General features: G+C 41.6%; 1 protein-coding gene across 1 annotated transcript; it reads left to right on the forward strand.

The window, feature by feature from the left end:
* The first annotated feature begins 1,035 nt into the window (after window positions 1–1,035).
* NDUFAF4 (NADH:ubiquinone oxidoreductase complex assembly factor 4) lies at window positions 1,036–8,624 on the forward strand. Its single transcript, XM_067530027.1, has 3 exons — window positions 1,036–1,601; window positions 3,998–4,095; window positions 5,749–8,624. Exons 1-3 carry the CDS (start codon window positions 1,460–1,462, stop codon window positions 6,040–6,042), a joined length of 534 nt encoding a protein of 177 aa, XP_067386128.1. The 5' UTR covers window positions 1,036–1,459; the 3' UTR covers window positions 6,043–8,624.
* The last annotated feature ends 9,050 nt before the right edge of the window (window positions 8,625–17,674 follow it).

The raw sequence follows: 17,674 nt of genomic DNA on the forward strand, positions 1-17,674 counted from the left end.
TTGAACTGGGAGAATGCAGGGACTGGTTCCTCCAGGACCCCAGCAGACACCAAAGGGAACAGAGAGGTGATATACATCCTGCTATATTTGCTATCCCTGTCTCCCCCCCCACCACCCTTTTTGTTCATCTACCTGTTATGTCTCATCTTTTGGATTATAAATTCTTTGTGGGCAGAGACTGGCATTTATTATGTATCAGTACAGTACTAACACAACAGGGGCCAAGCTAGTTGCGACCTTTATGTACTACACCATAGCCTAGACTGCCACCTTGAGGATATTTCCAACTTTACCCCAGGAGAGATGACTCCCTGGCCAAGTGCATGGTCTGCTTCTCAATTATGTGAATACCCACAGCTACCATTGACTTCAAGCTGAGATTTGCGTGCTCAGCATAGCTAAAAATCAGAAGGGGGGAAAAAGGGGGTGGGTGGGAGGGCTCTCACCTTATAAATATCAGTGATTTTGCCCACATAAGAAGCTGTGTTGACTGACATAGGACCACTCGTGTATAAGGAAGATGTGCATGAGGCCTAAAGAAAGATGTTCTCCCTGTTGCATAACATTAAAAATGCATTTGAGTTTTCATATAGAATATAAATACATGTATGATATGTAAACTGCATCATTTTTAATCTCTCTCTCTTGTGAGCTCTCTCACTGATTGCTGCTGTGGGAGAACATCCTTCTTTTATTTATTTTTAAGAATTGAATCCTTGGAGCCATCACACTTACCATGTATTTATAAGAAAACTGAAAAGAAGCACCTCTGCTGAGATCAATCATAGCCCAACCTCCCAATACACATGTGGGGTAGGTGAGAAAGGGGAGGGGAAGAAAGTGGAAAATAAAAAAGAGTAAGGTGGTATTGTGCTAAGATGAGGTGGTGTTGGGCTCATCCAGAGTATTTCTTTTTGTGCTGGTTGCTACTGCTTTTTCTACCTACTCCTTAATCCGAATAATAATCCAAACGTCTGGTCACATCCTGCGGTTTCATCAGGCCACTGCAGTATCATCACGATTCCTGTTTTACAGATGGGGAAGCTGAGAGGCGCAGAGGGGTGTCCTAACCAGCCCCAAGTCATCCGGCTGTGTCCCACGCGCGAGGCACCAGACACAAGGAGATGCTCCTGAACCCAGGGCACTGGGCAGCCAGCAGCGTGCGCTGAGCAGCCTCCCCGACCCCCAGGGGCAGGAACCCTGCGAGGAACCCCGAGCTGGCAGCCGAGGCCGCGCCCGCACCAGCCCCGGGGCCAGGCTCTCAGCGGCGCCCCGCGCGTGCTGCCTCCCCGCGCCCGCCGACGGCCAGCAGCACCAGCCAGCTGCAGGGTGTCCGCCAGCCCGCTAGGTGGGGCGCGAGCGGGCGGCGGCCAGTCTTGTGTGCGCATGCGCGAGGAAGGCCGGGGGCGGGCGGGCGGGCGGCGGCGGCGGGGCCTTGCTCGCGGCGGGCGGCGCACGCATGCGTGGAGCGGCGATGGGCGGCCGGGTGACCCGCGTGTTCCGCAACTTCAACCTGGAGAACCGGGCCAGCCGCGAGGTCGGCAAGGAGAAGCCCACGGCCGCCCCCCGGCACCCCACCGCCAGGCCGGGCCTGCTGCCCAGTGAGTGACCGCGGGGTGGAGGGGGCGAGCTGTGGCTGTGTGTGTGGGAGAGGGGTTGTAGGGCGGTGGGTGCACGCTGAGGGGGGGAGCGGAGCGCGGAGCCACGAAGGGGTGTGGGGAGGTTACGGAGTGGCAGGGCGGGGGTTACGGGCCGGCGGGGTGCAGGGTGTGTGCGGGGGTTTATAGCGGTGTAGGCGGTGTGACCTCTCCGTGCCCAGGGCAGCCACCTGAAAACGCCAAGGTCAGGGCAGGCTGTAAACAGAGAGCAGATTCTCCCAGCGCTGCTGGGTGGCACTGAAGCCGGACTTCCCAACCAGCCTCACACAGTGCTTCTGATTCCCCACACTGGTTATCAGCTCCTGGCTCCCAGTCGGGCACTAGGTCCAGTAAAGAGAAAAGTTATTACAACTCTGTGCTCTCTACCGAAAAGGTTCTCTTGATCCCAAAGGGTCAGCTACATTACCGGTTCAATAGAAGTTTGGATCGTGCCCAAAACACCACGCTGCCAGCCAATCTTTTAGTAACAAAAGCTAAAGGTTTATAATAAAAGGAAAGAAACAAACTATACAAGAAATGTTAAATGATTAAAGCAATCAGACACATATAAATGATTTGAAAGTCCATATATATCAGGTTTCCAGTAGAATTGTGGAGTTTGCAGGCTTGTATAGTCCCTTTGGTATACATCCAGTACCTGGATGGGTCTCTGTCCTTTGTTTTACAGCTTCATTTGTAGATGAGTTGATCCAGAGGTAGGTGAAGGCTAAAGACTGACCAAAGACGACAATATGGAAATGGTGCAGCTGCCTTTTATGTCCCTTGGCCTTTGCCATGCTGCTTGTGGAAATTTACAAAAATAAGATGGAGTGACTCATAAGGTGTAGCCCCTAGCTTCTTTCCTTGGGTTTATTCCTTTGAGTTCTCTTAATGGGCCATCAAACAGCTAGTGCTGCAGCCATCCTGTCTGGGGTGTCACCCAAAACACAGCCCAAATTGAAATACAGATACATTAAACATATCCATAACTTCCAATACAAATATGACGCATACACATAAACAATGTCATCATACTTAGCAAATTGTGACCTTTCTAACTGTACCTGACATGGTCTTTCTCATATGAATTATTATAATTTTGAAATATTGATGTTAAACAATATCATAAATGGTCCCCATAATCCAGCGAGTATCACAGGGGTTACAGGATGGTGAAGTGCAGAATGTGTGAGGTTATAGAATGGTGGGGTGCAGCATGCATTGGGGGCTAAAGGATGGTGGGGTGCAGGGAGGGGAGGGGGGATTATAGGGTGGCAGGGCTGTGGTGTGATGTGGGAGGAGCGGTCGGGGGGTTGTGTGGGGAGTTCAGAATGTGCAGGAATCTGCAACACGGGAGCGAATGCCAGCAGTGGGTGTGGCCTGTGATTTCTAATCCCACCAGTCGCTGCCCTCTGAGCCTGCCAGCTGCTGCCTATTGCGAACACCTGCCAGGCAGCCTTGTTGCTCTGCTGGACACAGCTGCTGGTCCGGGGCATATGCTAGGAGCTGTAGTCCATATCTCTCAACCTGTTATTTACTTGTGGGTTTGGGGGCATTGTATGGAAACCCAGCTTTATTTGCCCTTGCTTCTGGGCTGTTCTGTAGCTGGCAGTGTGGCGGGAACTCTTTGCTAGCAGGGGGCACAGGGGATGTAAAGAGCATGGGGACCCTATTGAGCTGAGCGCAGGACTGGGGCCTGGCTCTGCCCGGCTCTGCCCCACTCTGCTTTGGCCAAGTCATTTCTATGTCTCAGTTTCACTGTTGATGATAGGGCAACTGCTATTTCCATATCTCGCCAGAGTGTTGTGATGGATTCAGAGTTTGCACAGCACACTGAAGAATAAGGGCATGCCTATGCTACAGCAGCACAGCTGTGGTGCTGCCACTGTAGCACTGTAATGTAGGTACTTCCTACATCCACGGAAAGGATTTTTCTATCGATTTAGTTAATCCACCTCTCCGAGAGGTGGTAGGTTGTTGGAAGAATTCCCGGCCATGGCTACAAAGGATGCTAGGTTGACCTAACTGTCACGCAGGGCAAAGTTTTTCACAGCCCTGAGCAATGCAGCTAGGTTGATATAATTTTTAGATGTAGACCAGGCCTGACTGTCCTTAATATTGCCATTTTTTTTGCTTGAATAGGCATTATAGCTTCTGCTTTCCTGTGTATGAGACAACATTAAGTACTGTGAATATCAGAACTAATGCAAAAATGAGATTTTCCTGAAAATACCTACACTGTGTTCACACACTTTCATTTTCACTTGAGTTATATGATGCCTCATGGGGATTCATAAATCATCAAATATAAGCCAACAAGAATGAGTAAGTGATTTTCTTCTTTAAATCTTTTTCCTTAGATGATCCAGAAATCCAAGAGGAAATTCGCAGAAAAGATAACAAACTTCTTGGCTTATTAAAAGAGATTTATGTTGATTCCAGAGATGCACCTGTGCAAGTGAGCATGTCTTCTTTCTGCAATGGGTATAGCAGCATCCACTTTTCAGATGACCAGATTAGCTCATACCAGTGCCCATGTGATGAATAGGCTTTATGAAGTCTGTTAATAGATTAAATTTAGTTTTTTTTATTGCTGTTTTGTATTTCAATGGTTATTTAATAGAAGTCTAATTTCAGGGTCGCAGTCCTTATTTAAGAGTGCCACCAACCTTTTTTTATGCCCCCAATTTTCCTTCCTGGGTATGAAGCTGTCTATACAAGCATGTTCATCTACATCACGGACTTCAACTGTGTCTGTCTTTGTCCTGCTACAGTCCCCAAAATACGCTCATGGATTTGGGTTTTCGGATGTTTAAACAGCCAGTCTGTTAAAGGGAAGGGAAATAGGAGATTAGAAAGGAAATAGAATTCCTAATGATGCTAAGGTGATAGAGGAAATTGGGACTTGTGTGGGAGTGGGTGTGTGGATCTGCTAGAGAGCAAAGAGGCTAGTACGAATAGTAAAAAAAATTATTGAAATATCACTTAAAACATTGGTGTCTCTTTATGTGAAGTCATGTATCTGTTTGGGTGAGGAAATGGTAAGATGTTTTATTTATGTTTTCCTCTGCGATTTTCTAGATTATTTTTCCTTGAAACTGATAAATTAACAGCAGTAGTCTTGTGTGATCTGCATGCCAGGCTCAACATACTGGCCTTAGATTTAAAAAAAAAAAAAAAAAAAGATAGGCTTTTCCTATGCTTGGTTGTTTTAATTGTTTTTGTAACTGTATTGGTCCCAAGGTCTGAGAGAGACAAGATCGGTGAGATAATATCTTGACCAGCAGAAGAGTTTTGTGGAGCTTGTCTTTTTCACCAACAGAAGTTCATCCAGTAAAAGATATTACATCATCCACTTTGTCTCTCGTATAGTTGGCATTTCTATAATACCTTGCATCTAAGACAGAAAGCATTTTAGAAATGTTAAGAATCCCCTGCAGTCTCCCTGTGAGATATGTAACTTGTGCTATCTCCATTTTCCTTGGGTAACAGAGAAGCAAAATCATAATCCTGCAAAGTGCTGAACATTTGATTTTGATGGAGTTGATGCAACTAAGTATCTTAAAATATATGGGAGAGAATTTTCATAGGTCCGTTCCTGAAATTAGGCTTCTACATTCACATTAACATCTAAATCAGTGTCCTGTTTTTCAGAGCTGCTGAGGACTAGCAGCTCCCAGTGACTTCAGTAGGACTGGTGGGTGTTCAGCTTTTCAGAAAACTAAGCCACTGATTTAGGTGCTGAAAATGTGACCATGGTAACTGTTTCTGAAAGTGTGTTCTGTATAGAACAAAGTGCTTTGAGAACAGAGTAGTGTTGGATTATGGCAGTGGTTTTAACCTGTGGTCCGCTATGTCTAAGATTTCCATAGGGGTCTGCACCTTCATTTTAAATTTTTTTCACAAATGAAAAAAGGTTGAAAACCATTGAAGTATGGTCTAGGAAAGAGAGGCAGTCCATGAGGATCAAAATCTTCACAATGGAAAAACTGGAGAGCCTGTTCTATTTAATTAAAAGGAAAATTTAATTAAAGAAATAGGCAGGACATGTGCCATACAGAGAATAAACAGAATTGATTGACTTGAACTTATTTTTCTCTTCCCACGCTAGGTAAAAGTCGAAGATGGAAGTATCCCAAGTAAACAGAAGGAACACAGACTTACAAAACTAGGTCATTTAAATGATCTAGATATTCAGAGCATTCCCAAAGGCAAAATTTCTGTGGTGGAGGCTCTGACTCTTCTCAGTAATCATAAAGTTTCTCCACACATATGGACTGCAGAGAAAATAGCAACGGAATACAGTCTAGACTTAAAGGAGGTCACTTCTCTCTTAGAATTCTTCATACCGTTTACTGTGGAAGTCTTTCCTCCCAAAAAGAAAAAAGCTTTATCATTTTCATAAAAGTAATTGCCAAAAGGTTGGTTGATCCCACTGGTGTCTTCATTTGACACTTCTCATACATTGTTTGTGTTGAAATTTGGGCACGCTCTGAAAGGTTGCCCTCTTGTAGCAATAAGATGCTTTATTTAAATGACTGCATTCTGTGTGCTGCATGTGAAAACATTATATTTTCTGGTTCATAACCTATCTTATTTCTGCCAAATAAGGAGACAATCAGTGAAATCTGTTAGGGGCAATAAATGATCCACTTAATGGTCCACTTAAATTGTTTCAGTTGTTTGTAGAAAGAGTTTCCTTTTTAAATAAATACCATCCGTTACTGAGAAGTCAAATGGAAAATATGTTGTCCTTGGACTTCACTCAACCAGTGTTTTGTATTGATTCTGAAGCAGTCTTTATCATTACAGCTAATCTTATTCGTGTAACTAGTCTGCAGGTATACATACAAAATAACAGCCATATTTTTCCTGCAGTAAAAATGATGGGAGAGGGTGTTTGCTTCACAAAGAAGGATAATTGCAAAGGAAATAGAATTTTCAAGCATGTCAAGATCTTAAAAGCAGAAGAGGTGAATTGTGCAGGGAAGATTGCTTCTGCCCCTTCAACCAGGAGCCCATAACAGCTGCTGTTCAGCTCAGCTGCATCCACTCCATTCATTCTAGTTAGCCCCACCTGCCATATGGCTTTGTAGGTCATTGGTCAATCAGTTTATAAGCAGCAGGTTATAAAAAGTGATAGCATTTGAGCCACTTGCAGCTTTTCTTGGCTCCCACATCTTCATTGTGTGATACAGTGGCTCACCTCATGTAAGCATAATTAGTAGATAGCTTTCAAATTCAGTTGGCTCTTTTTCATAAATAGAAATATATGTGGCATCCACCTGTCCAATTCTAGTATCCCCCTTTACCCATAAATATATTCTAGCTTAGAAACAAAAGTCATGTAACCAGCTTCTGGCTAGAAATCTTGATTGACTCAGTACTGTAATGCTGCTGTACTAACATGTTGAAGGTAAACTGCATCCTTCACTGCTCTTAGCCAAGCATGTTATGTGCTGTAAACTAGCTGTAGGCTAGTTGCAAGTTGTAAACCTGTTGATACAATAGCTATTCAAAATGTGTAAATAGGGAACATATTGTTTTGCATTGGTGACCAAATGGACTGTTTCATGGTGACCTGAGCAATGTTCAAATTTATGTTTAGCGTCTTGTCTTTTGGGTGGGGGAGATAGAAATCTGGCCAATTTACAGCTTAACTTTTGCCTGCGGCCTTAAAAGAGTGGTAGTGTCCTTTAAGATTAATAACATCCCATACATTTAGAACTTAATATCAGGTAAATTCTGAAGGAAGGGATACAAAGAGATCTAGAATATGTGTCTTTTAAAAATGTGCTTGTGTTTTTCCTACAGTCTCCTTGATTTCAGAAATCAGGTCAAATTCCTAGCAAGACTAACATTAGCTTTGATATTTCACAGCAAAATCCTTCCAACTCGCATTATTAGCCGATTCAAAACAAAGCCATTTGCAACATAGTACATCAGTGCATTTAAGTAGGTTATCCATTTCTAATGTACATGGCATTGTAGTATGTGTTCCAAATATAAAATTAACTCACTATCCATAAAGGATCCTGATGTCCTTCACTCTTACATTTAGCTGCCCGACAGTGTACCATGAGAGGACTGCTTTTTCTGATGTTATTATTCAACTAAAGTATTTTGCTTCTGTCTTAGTGGTCTCTGAAGCTTGGTGAAAACATTCCCAACAAACAGGCCTGCACTGAATGTGTACCTCATGTGCGTTAATGTTTTAGGGTTTATCTTACTTGAATTATTTCTAGCTGCATTTTAAATGTGGTTTTGTGGTATTTGTGAGTATTTGCTTGAATAATGGAACCTTTTCACTAGTTGCACAAAGCAAACATCAGTGATCTAAGACAGCTCTTGACTGACTTAGTTAATGTTTCTTACTTCCAAGAACGGTTGGTGTGCTCTTAGTGCAGTCAGCTGTCTTACACCTATCTATATTCCCTTGCCTTTAGATCAGATTCCAGTAAATTTTCGGATTTTCATATTTATAGATTTCTGATTATGCATCATTTTGTTCTCTACGCTGTTTACATTTTTTCAACTCATTTTGCCTCCATATCCTCTTCCCTGACTTGCATGACTGTACTGATTTTTTTTTTAAATTACCTTCTGGCTTCAGTTATGTGTTTAAAGTTTTGAAATCATAAAGGTATTTAATTGTGGCAGTTCTGGGAGATGGTGCAACACATGCTCACTTTGGGAACCCTCCAAATGTGAAAATTTTCACATTTACTGTCCCAATTATGCAATATGCCCAATTTGGTTAATTTTCCCTGCTCTTTTGCCCAATGGGTGTCTTCTGTCTTTCACTGAAATCAGCATCCAAGTTAATGATAGACCTGCACCAATCAAATTGTATTGATCACCATTATATCAGCTTGGAATATGTGACCATTATGGAGTATGTGCTTTGTGAATTTGTGTGACTGTTGTCCCCGTTTCATTCCAGAGGAAAATTACACTGAGTGCTAATGCAACAGCTGTAAATGTTTACTGTATAAGAATATTAAAATAGAATTTTCCCAAGGGGTTTTGTATCTCTGAATAGTGCTTGGGCCTCGGTTAGAAATGACAGATATTTCATTGGGCTGCGTGGCATTGGGGAAGTAGGTTGTGGGCTAAATTGTACCTTTCATGCACAGTGCTTGTCAGATATGGTGCAGAACTGCATTTCCCCAGTGGAGCACCAGTGGGCATTCTCCTTTTCTGAAGCAGAATGTCTTGCTGATGGGGGAACACAAACTTCTGTCTCTTTTATGTGATGCAGCTTAATCCCTCTGCTGAGCCTGTGTATCATGGGGGGATGGTGTGGCCCCACCTGACCTCTGCTCATGTTCGAGCATCATGCACCTCCTGTGCTTCCCACATTATGGGATGACAACTTCACCTGAGCTTTATGCAGACTGTACAAGGTTGCATTCTCTTTTCCTCCGATCCCCTTGTTTATACATCCATGTAAGAGCTAGATGCATTCTGGTACAGATGGCTTGATTATCCCTGCAGACCTACACATCCGAGTCCAATGGGAGTTGCATAACGGGGCTCAGAAAATGCATTGCCCAATACAATATATGAAATGGATGTAGACTACTCTCGAGTTCCCCCCTGCTTTTTTTTAATTTGGTCAGTTGCTTAATTTAATTGTCCATAAGGATTTATATTTGTGTGAAAAATTAGATGTGTAGGTAGAATAGCTTAAACAATTAACTGCAATTAAATGCCTGTGGCTGGCCTGTGTCAGCTGGCTTGGACTTGTGGGGCTTGGTCGGTAGGGCTGTAAAATGGGAGGGTAGACTTTTGGGCTCTGGCTCCAGCTTGGGCTCAGGGATGTGGACACCTTGTGGAGTCCCAGAACTTGGACTCCGGCCTAAGCCACGAATATCTACAGTGCAGTTGTACAGCCCAAGTCAGCAAGCCCAAGTCAGCTGACATGAGTCAGCTGTGGGTGTTCAACTTCAGCATAGACATACTCTTAAACTTTTTACTGCAGCATTGCTATTCATGACAGTGAGTTGTCCCTCGCATTTGGTGCTGAGGTCATCAGCCGCATCACATCTATCAAGCAGGGAACGGGATTAGCTTTGCCTTTGCAGCTTCAAACTGGGAGAGAGCCTGGCTGGTGTCCAATCTTCCTGTATTTTCTTACCATGCAGAGCACACTCTTTCTGTGCAGGGGGGAAAAGGGGCGAGGGTGAGTGGGCTTTCCTCCTCAGTCCTACATTACTGCCAATCCCAACTCATTCAACAATCATGAATCAGATCCAAAATAGTCATGAAATTGGCTTGAAAATTGTAGATTTAAAAAAAACCCTCTACATTTTGGGTTTTTATTTACTTTCACATTTTCAATTTTTTTCTCTGCAACCAGGAGGGCTAGAAGCTTACTTTTAAAAACATAAAATCTCAGATTCTCACATAATTACATGGCTCCAGAAGCTGATGCTTTAAGGAACGCACCAAATATTGAGAGATTTAGAATAAAATTAAATTGTGCAAGTAGTGCTGGCAGTTGGCAGATTGTGTACATTAGGCTCCCAATGATCATTACAAAAGACTGAGTCAGCTGACTCAGTGTTAGCAAGTGGGGAATAGTTACCCAGTATAGACAGAACTTAGAAGAGGCTATTCTGAACAAGAAACAAGTATCTAATTATGTAAGGTGTGGGGCACCACTTGAAAGGCTTGCCTGCATCAGAGTTGAAGGTGAACCTTGTAAACTTGGCAATGAAGGCATAACAACCAGGTGTTAGAATACGTTCCTGAGGGGGGGAAGTGCCAGAGAGAAGGTGAGGGAGATGTTTTTGTATTTACTTGAATTGATTCCTTTGAAATGTACATGCAATAGAAAGCAACAGCACCTGTGAGCCGGTGTGAATCTCTCTGAGTTGAAAGAAAAGGGAATCCAACAATACTAATGAGATGCGAACAGCTCTGGCAAAAGCTGGACTCATAACTGCAAGTGAGAAAGGAAAGCAGCAGCAGCAACTGACAGCTGGGATTTGTGCACACATGAGGTAGGTCTCAGTGCTCCAGAGAAGGCAAAACAGCAGCAACAACTTGTGTGCTTCTGAGAACACAGCCGATTGCAGATGTCTGTACGAACAGAGAGAGGTGAAGGCGGAGGCTGCAGAGATGGTATAACATGTTCTTTAAACTATTTTGGCTTATTTTCCTGAGAATAAGGCTCTATAAAATTAATATACTGTTTGTTTTTTACATGATTGAGACTCTGAGGCTGGTTTGATATTAATGGCCTCATCCTGCAATCTGGGATGACCAAATAGCAATTACCAAAAATGAGAATGAGATATATAGCTGAGTCTTATCTGCACACTGTTAGCTCATAAGCCCATGGTGTCTCGCACTCTCTCCTAGGGATCTCCTGTAGATATTAAAAAGAAAAGGGGATACAGAAGTTTGGATCCCCTGTGGGACTCTGCAGGTGATTACTTTCAGAGAGGAGGAGCAGTTACCATCACCACTCTGAGTTCTGGAGAGGAATGACTGGAGCCACTAATACTAGGCCATCTATTGCTGTGTCACCATCCATGCTGGTGGCAAAGCTGTGCTAGCTGAAAATAGGAAAAACAGGTTTCAAACCTATTTTTGTAAAATAGTAGTTTCCATAGTGTATATGGGGACTAAATTAGGATATAAAATATAATTATTATAAACACTAAAATGGATTCAGAAAAAAGCAAGCAAACACATAGTTTTGCAGTAGCAAGTATGTACATGAATTTTTAAGATGTAAGATATATTGAATTCAGTTTTAGTGGGTAAAATATTCAAAAACACCTACATGACTTAAGAGCCTAAGTCCCCTTGTATATAAGAAAATGAGAATGGCCATGGTAGGTCAGATCAATGGTCTATCTAACCCAGTATCCTGTCTTCTGTTAGTGGCCAGTGCTAGGTACTTCAGGGGGAATGAACAGAACGGGCAATTTCAAGTGATCTTTGTCGTCCAGTCTCAGCTTCTGGTAGTCAGGGGCTTAGGGACACTTGTAGTATGGGGTTACAACCCTGACATCTTGGCTAATAACCATTGATGGACCTAATTCTTATTTGAACCCAATTATACTGTTGGCATTCACAACAGCCCCTGCCAATGAATTCAACAGGTTGACTGTTGTGTGAAGAAGTACTTCCTTATATTTGTTTTAAACATGCTTCCTATTAATTTCATCAGGTGACACCTGGTTCTTGTGTTATGTGAAGGGGTTAATAACAACACTTACTTATTCACTTTCTCCATACCATTCATTATTTTTAGACCTCTATCATATCCCCTCGTCGTCTCTTTACTTAGCTGAACAGTTCCAGAATTTTTAATCTCTCCTCAGACGGAAGCTGTCCCATATACCTAAAAATTTTTGTTGCCTTTCTCTGTACTTTCTCCATTTCAGTATATGTTTTTTGAGATGGAGGAACCACGACTGCATGCACTATTAAAGGTGTGGGTGTACCGTGGTATTACGATATTTTCTGTCTTATTATCTATCCCTCTCCTAAAGGTTCCTAACTTTCTGTTAGCTTTTTTGACTGCCACCACACATTGAGCTGATGTTTTCAGAGAACTATCCATGATGACTCCAAGATCTCCTTCTTGAGCGGTTATAGCTAATGTAGATCTCATCATTTTGTATGTATAGTTGGGATTATGGTTTCCAGTGTGCATTACTTTGCATTAATCTACATTGAATTTCATCTGCCATTTTGTTGCCCAGTCACCCAGGCCTGTGTGATCCCTCCGTAACTCTTTGCAGTCAGCTATGGACTTAATTATCTTGAGTAATTTTGTATCATCTGCAAACTTGTCTACCTCACCGTTCATCCCCTTTTCCAGATCATTTATGGATAAGTTGTACAGCACTGGTCCCAGTAAAGCTTGGCAGGCCCTGCTATTTACTTCTCTCCACTGTGAAAACTGATAATTTATTCTTATCCTTTGTTTCCTATCTTTTAATCAGTTAATGTTCTATGAAAAGACCTTCTGTCTTCTCCCATCGGTGCTTACTATGATTATGAGCCTTTGGTGAGGGGTCTTGTCAAAGGCTTTCTGAAAGTCCAAGTATACTATATCAACTGGATCATCCTTGGCCACATGCTTGTTGACCGCTGACAGAGAATTCTAATAGATAGGTGAAGCATGATTTCCCTTTACAAAAGCCAAGTTGACTTTTCACTAACATATTGTTTTCATCTATTTGTCTGATAATTCTGTTCTTTACTATAGTTTCAACCAAATTGTCATAAGTGACAGACACTTATGAGAAAGTTCTCATGTCTTTTAATGGAACATTGGCTCCTAGGTCCCAGATCCTCAAAAGTACTTAGGCTTCTAACTCCCATTGAAATCAATGGGGGTTAAATACCTAACTACTATTAAAAATCTGACCCCAAGTGCATCAAATCACTTTTGAAAATGGGGCTTAGATATTTTTGAAAATTTTACCTCGTGTACATACTCCCCATCATAAATTCCTAACAAAAATTATATATATTTAAAAGGGAGAAAATAAGGTAATGTCACAATATAGGAAATGTATTTTCCTTAACCCTATAAACCATTATTTCTATGGAGGTAGTCAGTGATATTACCATCTGCCATTCCCTAACTACATTGAATGTCTTAATTTGCCCTGCTAGTTTGCTGCTGAATGCCATCTGTCAGGTCACTGGTACTATTTTATAGATTTTTTAATTGACTGTGTACAATAGGTGAAGTTGATTTACTGTGTAGTTAAAGCTATAGTGAAAAGGATAAATGGGAAGTAAGTACATTAAACAGCAATGAATCAAGGCAAACAAGACTAGAAGATGTCTTCTAACACACAATAATGTCACTCTTGCTTTTGTTTTTCTACAGAGTAGGAATGTGTGATTATATTTTTTACTGTATTTCTGCCATTTGCAATAAGCTGTCAGCAGTTAAGATTTCCTATGTAGGAGCAAATTCACAGTTGCTGTCCTCACTTAACAAAAGATGATTCTTATCAGTTCACTTAAGCGCACACAGTTTTATGCTTTGACATTTTTTATATTGTAAAATTCCTTCCCATTAGTGTACGAGCTTGTGAAATGTGGCTGTTCTTCTGGTGAATCTCTTAATAGACTGATGTACATTTATTCACAATGTCATGTAGCTTTAGAAAGAAACTTACTTTTCTCTGTCCTTAGAGAGAAATTATTTGATATACAGTACAATCTGTACTCTCATGATTAAAAGCTTAGGGTGGTATTGAAGGCAAGTTTTCTAGGTTTTTTTGTTTTTTTCCCCAGACATACCATAAATATCTATTTGTAATGTATAGGCCCCAACACATAAATAGTTGTCTAGTTGTCTAGTGTTGTCTAGTGTTGAACACTAATGGAACAACAAAACCTTTGAAAGGCCCTTAGGAAAATACTGTTTCTCTGATAGACCACTCTACCAGACCCTCACTAGGTTGTTATACTCAGGGCCCTGTGCTTTCTGCAGTGCTGCTGCCATGGAATTTGTTCCAGAATCCACCTTTTGCCACAAAATTGTGCTGTAGAACCTAAGCTTTCATTTTATCAACATATGTTTCTAGCACTCATGGATAGAAAGAAAACCTTGCAAATGTGACCTGAGTGTAAACCTATGTAGTGATGTCTCTAAGTGTGCTGGAGACTGAAACAATAACTCTGGAAGGTTTGAACTGCTCTTTGTGTCTTAATGAGTGGTTAATGCTGAAACTTAATGGTGAAAATCTAAGAGAAATTGAAAATGCGGCAACATCTGATAAATGCAATATAATACTAATAGATCTCATAGGCTTCTGTCCTTGTATTCTTCCTTTTCCTATTGAATTAATCAAAATCTCCACATCATTTAGGGTTACTCCTGTAGACAATAGGTCCAGCTTGCCACAGAGGCTATGTCTACACTTCCGGCTGCACAGCCAGCAGTGCAGGATCGATTTTGCGGGTTCAACTGAGCGGCAGTAAAGATTCACTCAACTGAACCCGGAAGTCGACTCGTAAGACCACCACAGCAAGTAGTGTAGCACTGCGTTGACGGGAGGGCATTTCCTGTTAGCGCAGTGTAGTGCAGACGCCGTGGTAAGTAGATGTTAGGAAGCTGACTGGAGATACGCAAGTTACTCTACGTAGCTTGCGTTTCTCCCATTGACTCCTGCCGAAATCCGCGGCAAGTGTAGACCACGCCAGAGTATCTTTAGTTATAATACTTTAGTTATAATACTCCTTATCCTTAACCAGTGGTAGGTTGGCTCCCAGGTGTCCTCTTCTTTGGCTTATGCCACAAGATCACTTTAGTTTACAGATGACCCGAGACAAAAAAAAGTGAGAGGGAAAATGGCTTAAGTGACAAAGACAGAAATTTTGAGCTATGCTGACTTAAAATTAAAAAATTATTTATAATGCATGATGCCGTTTCTGTACAGGAGTCAAAGGAGAGAGTCTTTGTCATCTCCCCCCCCCCCCCCCAATGTCTGTAAAGTCTTGATGAGTAGATTTGTTTCAAATAGAAGACAACTCAGTTGTCTAAATTGCCTTCATTCCATGCCTGATTCAAGTTTTTCCTATTACAAGGAGTTTTGATTACTTTGCAGATAAAATCTAACAAAGGTTGAGGCTGATCCAGCGGTTTCCGGGGCTCAACTAGTATCTGGAGGGGACAATGGCTAAGTCTGTGGTTGAGTTTAGGCCAGCACGCTCAAAAATTAGAAGCAGTCATGCAGCTGACATTTCATGTCATTGCACAAGAAATGGCACTGCAAGTAGAGTGCAATGGGGTCCCATTCTATATAGAAGGGTCAGGCAGTGTTGATCATTTATGTTTTGCAGAATCACTCTGACTTTTTCCTATAGATATGAACATGCTGCTTTTTATTCCCCATTTGCAAAACTAAGTGTTGCAGTTGGCATCTTCCCCTGGGTTTGTGCGGTTACCTGGCAAAGCATATAATGCCTCAACAGGCTGTTTTTATTCTGCTCTCAAGAGAAGGATGACTGTACCTGAATACATAGTGTGAGAAAGCAGCTTACAAACAAGTATGGATATGTTAAATATAGCCAAAACAAACAATTTTCCCATGTGCTGCAAGGGTTCCTAGATAAACCTTCACATAAAGCATTGAATATTTATCCCTGTAGCCTTCTCTCTGATTAGGCATTAGAAGTAATAGTTTTAAACATGTATATTCCTCTGTTCCTTGCAGGATAACTCTGATTTTCTAAGATCTGTTGCAGGCAAATTTGTGAATAAAAAACTATAATGTATTAAATTAATCTTGAGCTTTGTTGGACATGCTTTTTACAAATGCATCTTCTGCCCTGTTATGTTACAATTGGAGGAAGTAATTTTTGTGAAGCACCTTTTTGGTGCACAGCTGTGGAGTTGGGAGAAGGACAAAAAAAAAGACAATGAGAATCTGTAGTTCAGATTATTTATAAGTGCCCATTTTTATTAACAGTAATTTAGAAAATTGTGTGCAATGTCATTGCCTCATAGTAATTTCTCTTCTGTAACATTTCCATGTAATAGGGTTTGCAAGAGGCTTACACTACAGGGGAACACATCATGAAAGGAATTAATCACCTCCGATTGCAGATTTAACGGGGGGGAGGGGAACTTTTTGGAAAAGTTAGAATTCAGGCACTCTTAGATCAGCCTTGAAGTATTTTGAAGCTTTTTAAAGACATTGTTGAACCTTGATGAAATATGAAAGTGAGTGAGTACTGTTTTGTACCTGTATCCCAAAAGGGCCCAAATGGGGCCAAATTTTCAAAGGCCCCACACAAAAATGCACATCAGTCCCCGAGTACACACAGGGTGTCTACATTGGATATGCCCAAAAGTGTGTGCACAACTGTCACACTTTTGCTTATGCCCCTTTGACAGTTTGGGCCATAATCTTTACTTTGGGATCAACTCCTGTAGCATTGTATACCAAATAGCTTTTAACTATTGATTACAAGAGCTCTCCTCTGGGACTTGATGGCCCAGTGAAGTGTTAGTGACATGTGGAGATGTTTACCTTGATGATAATGGTTCAAATCAGGCTCAGGTGGATAGAAATAAAAAGCTGTGAGCCTGTGAACTTCTGACAGAGGTTTAGCAGCATACGTGACATGATTCTTCAGCTGCACTGTAGTTCCTACAGGACAGATATCTGCAGGGCAAAACCAGCACACAGTTGACATTAGACTCTATCTCTACTTGGTTTTTTGTACCTGTGTAGGTACATTGATGTTGCTAGTGCAGTATGTACAAAAGGGGACTTACCCGTGTAGCTGCACTGATATAGTTACATGAGTGAAAACTTTCCTAGTCTCATTAAGCCCTTAATAATCAGTAGTACTCTTGTTCTAATCTCCATAGGGAGGACATATATGGAATGGATATAGAGATAGATTGTGCCTCCAGGCCAAGGTTGCGGGGTAGTGAGAGAGTAATATGGAAAGCTTGCCCTGTTGTAGCTGCTAATTGTTCTGTGGATATATGGTGGTGGGAAGTTGGCACCTCTGGCCAGCACTATATTATAATTCCTATAATTTAGGAATAGTTTAGGATAGAATTTTAGGCCTTGATCCTGCAAACACTTATGCAAGTGCTTAACTTTGCTACTATGAGTGCTCTCATTGACTTCAGTCAGACTAGCCATCCAAGTGAAGTTAAGCATGTGTATAAGAGTTTGAAGGACTGATGCATTAATTTGAAATGAACTTTATGGCTTGTGGCAGCTTCTGTCACAATGATGTTCTTTCCATCTAGGATTTGCTGTATGCATTTTTTTAATCAATTTTTTTTAAAGGAAAACTCTCTCCTATAGGAGTGAGAATGGAAATACTGTGAAGCTTTTTTGAGTAGTGAGAGTCACAATGATAATTTTCTGACAAAATGTGTTATTGCACTGATCATGTGAGCACATTTTTAAAGTATAAATGGTGCTAATAAACTCAATCCTGGCCTCATGCCTTATAGACTACCTTCTAACAAGGAGTAATTTGTATTGCTAAATTATAAACCATGAAAACTGGGATCTATAACT

Source organism: Emydura macquarii, unplaced genomic scaffold (genome assembly GCF_026122565.2).
Source record: "Emydura macquarii macquarii isolate MOO-44397 ecotype Brisbane River unplaced genomic scaffold, CSIRO-AGI_Emac_v2 contig_3019, whole genome shotgun sequence".
Lineage (NCBI taxonomy): Eukaryota > Metazoa > Chordata > Testudines > Chelidae > Emydura > Emydura macquarii.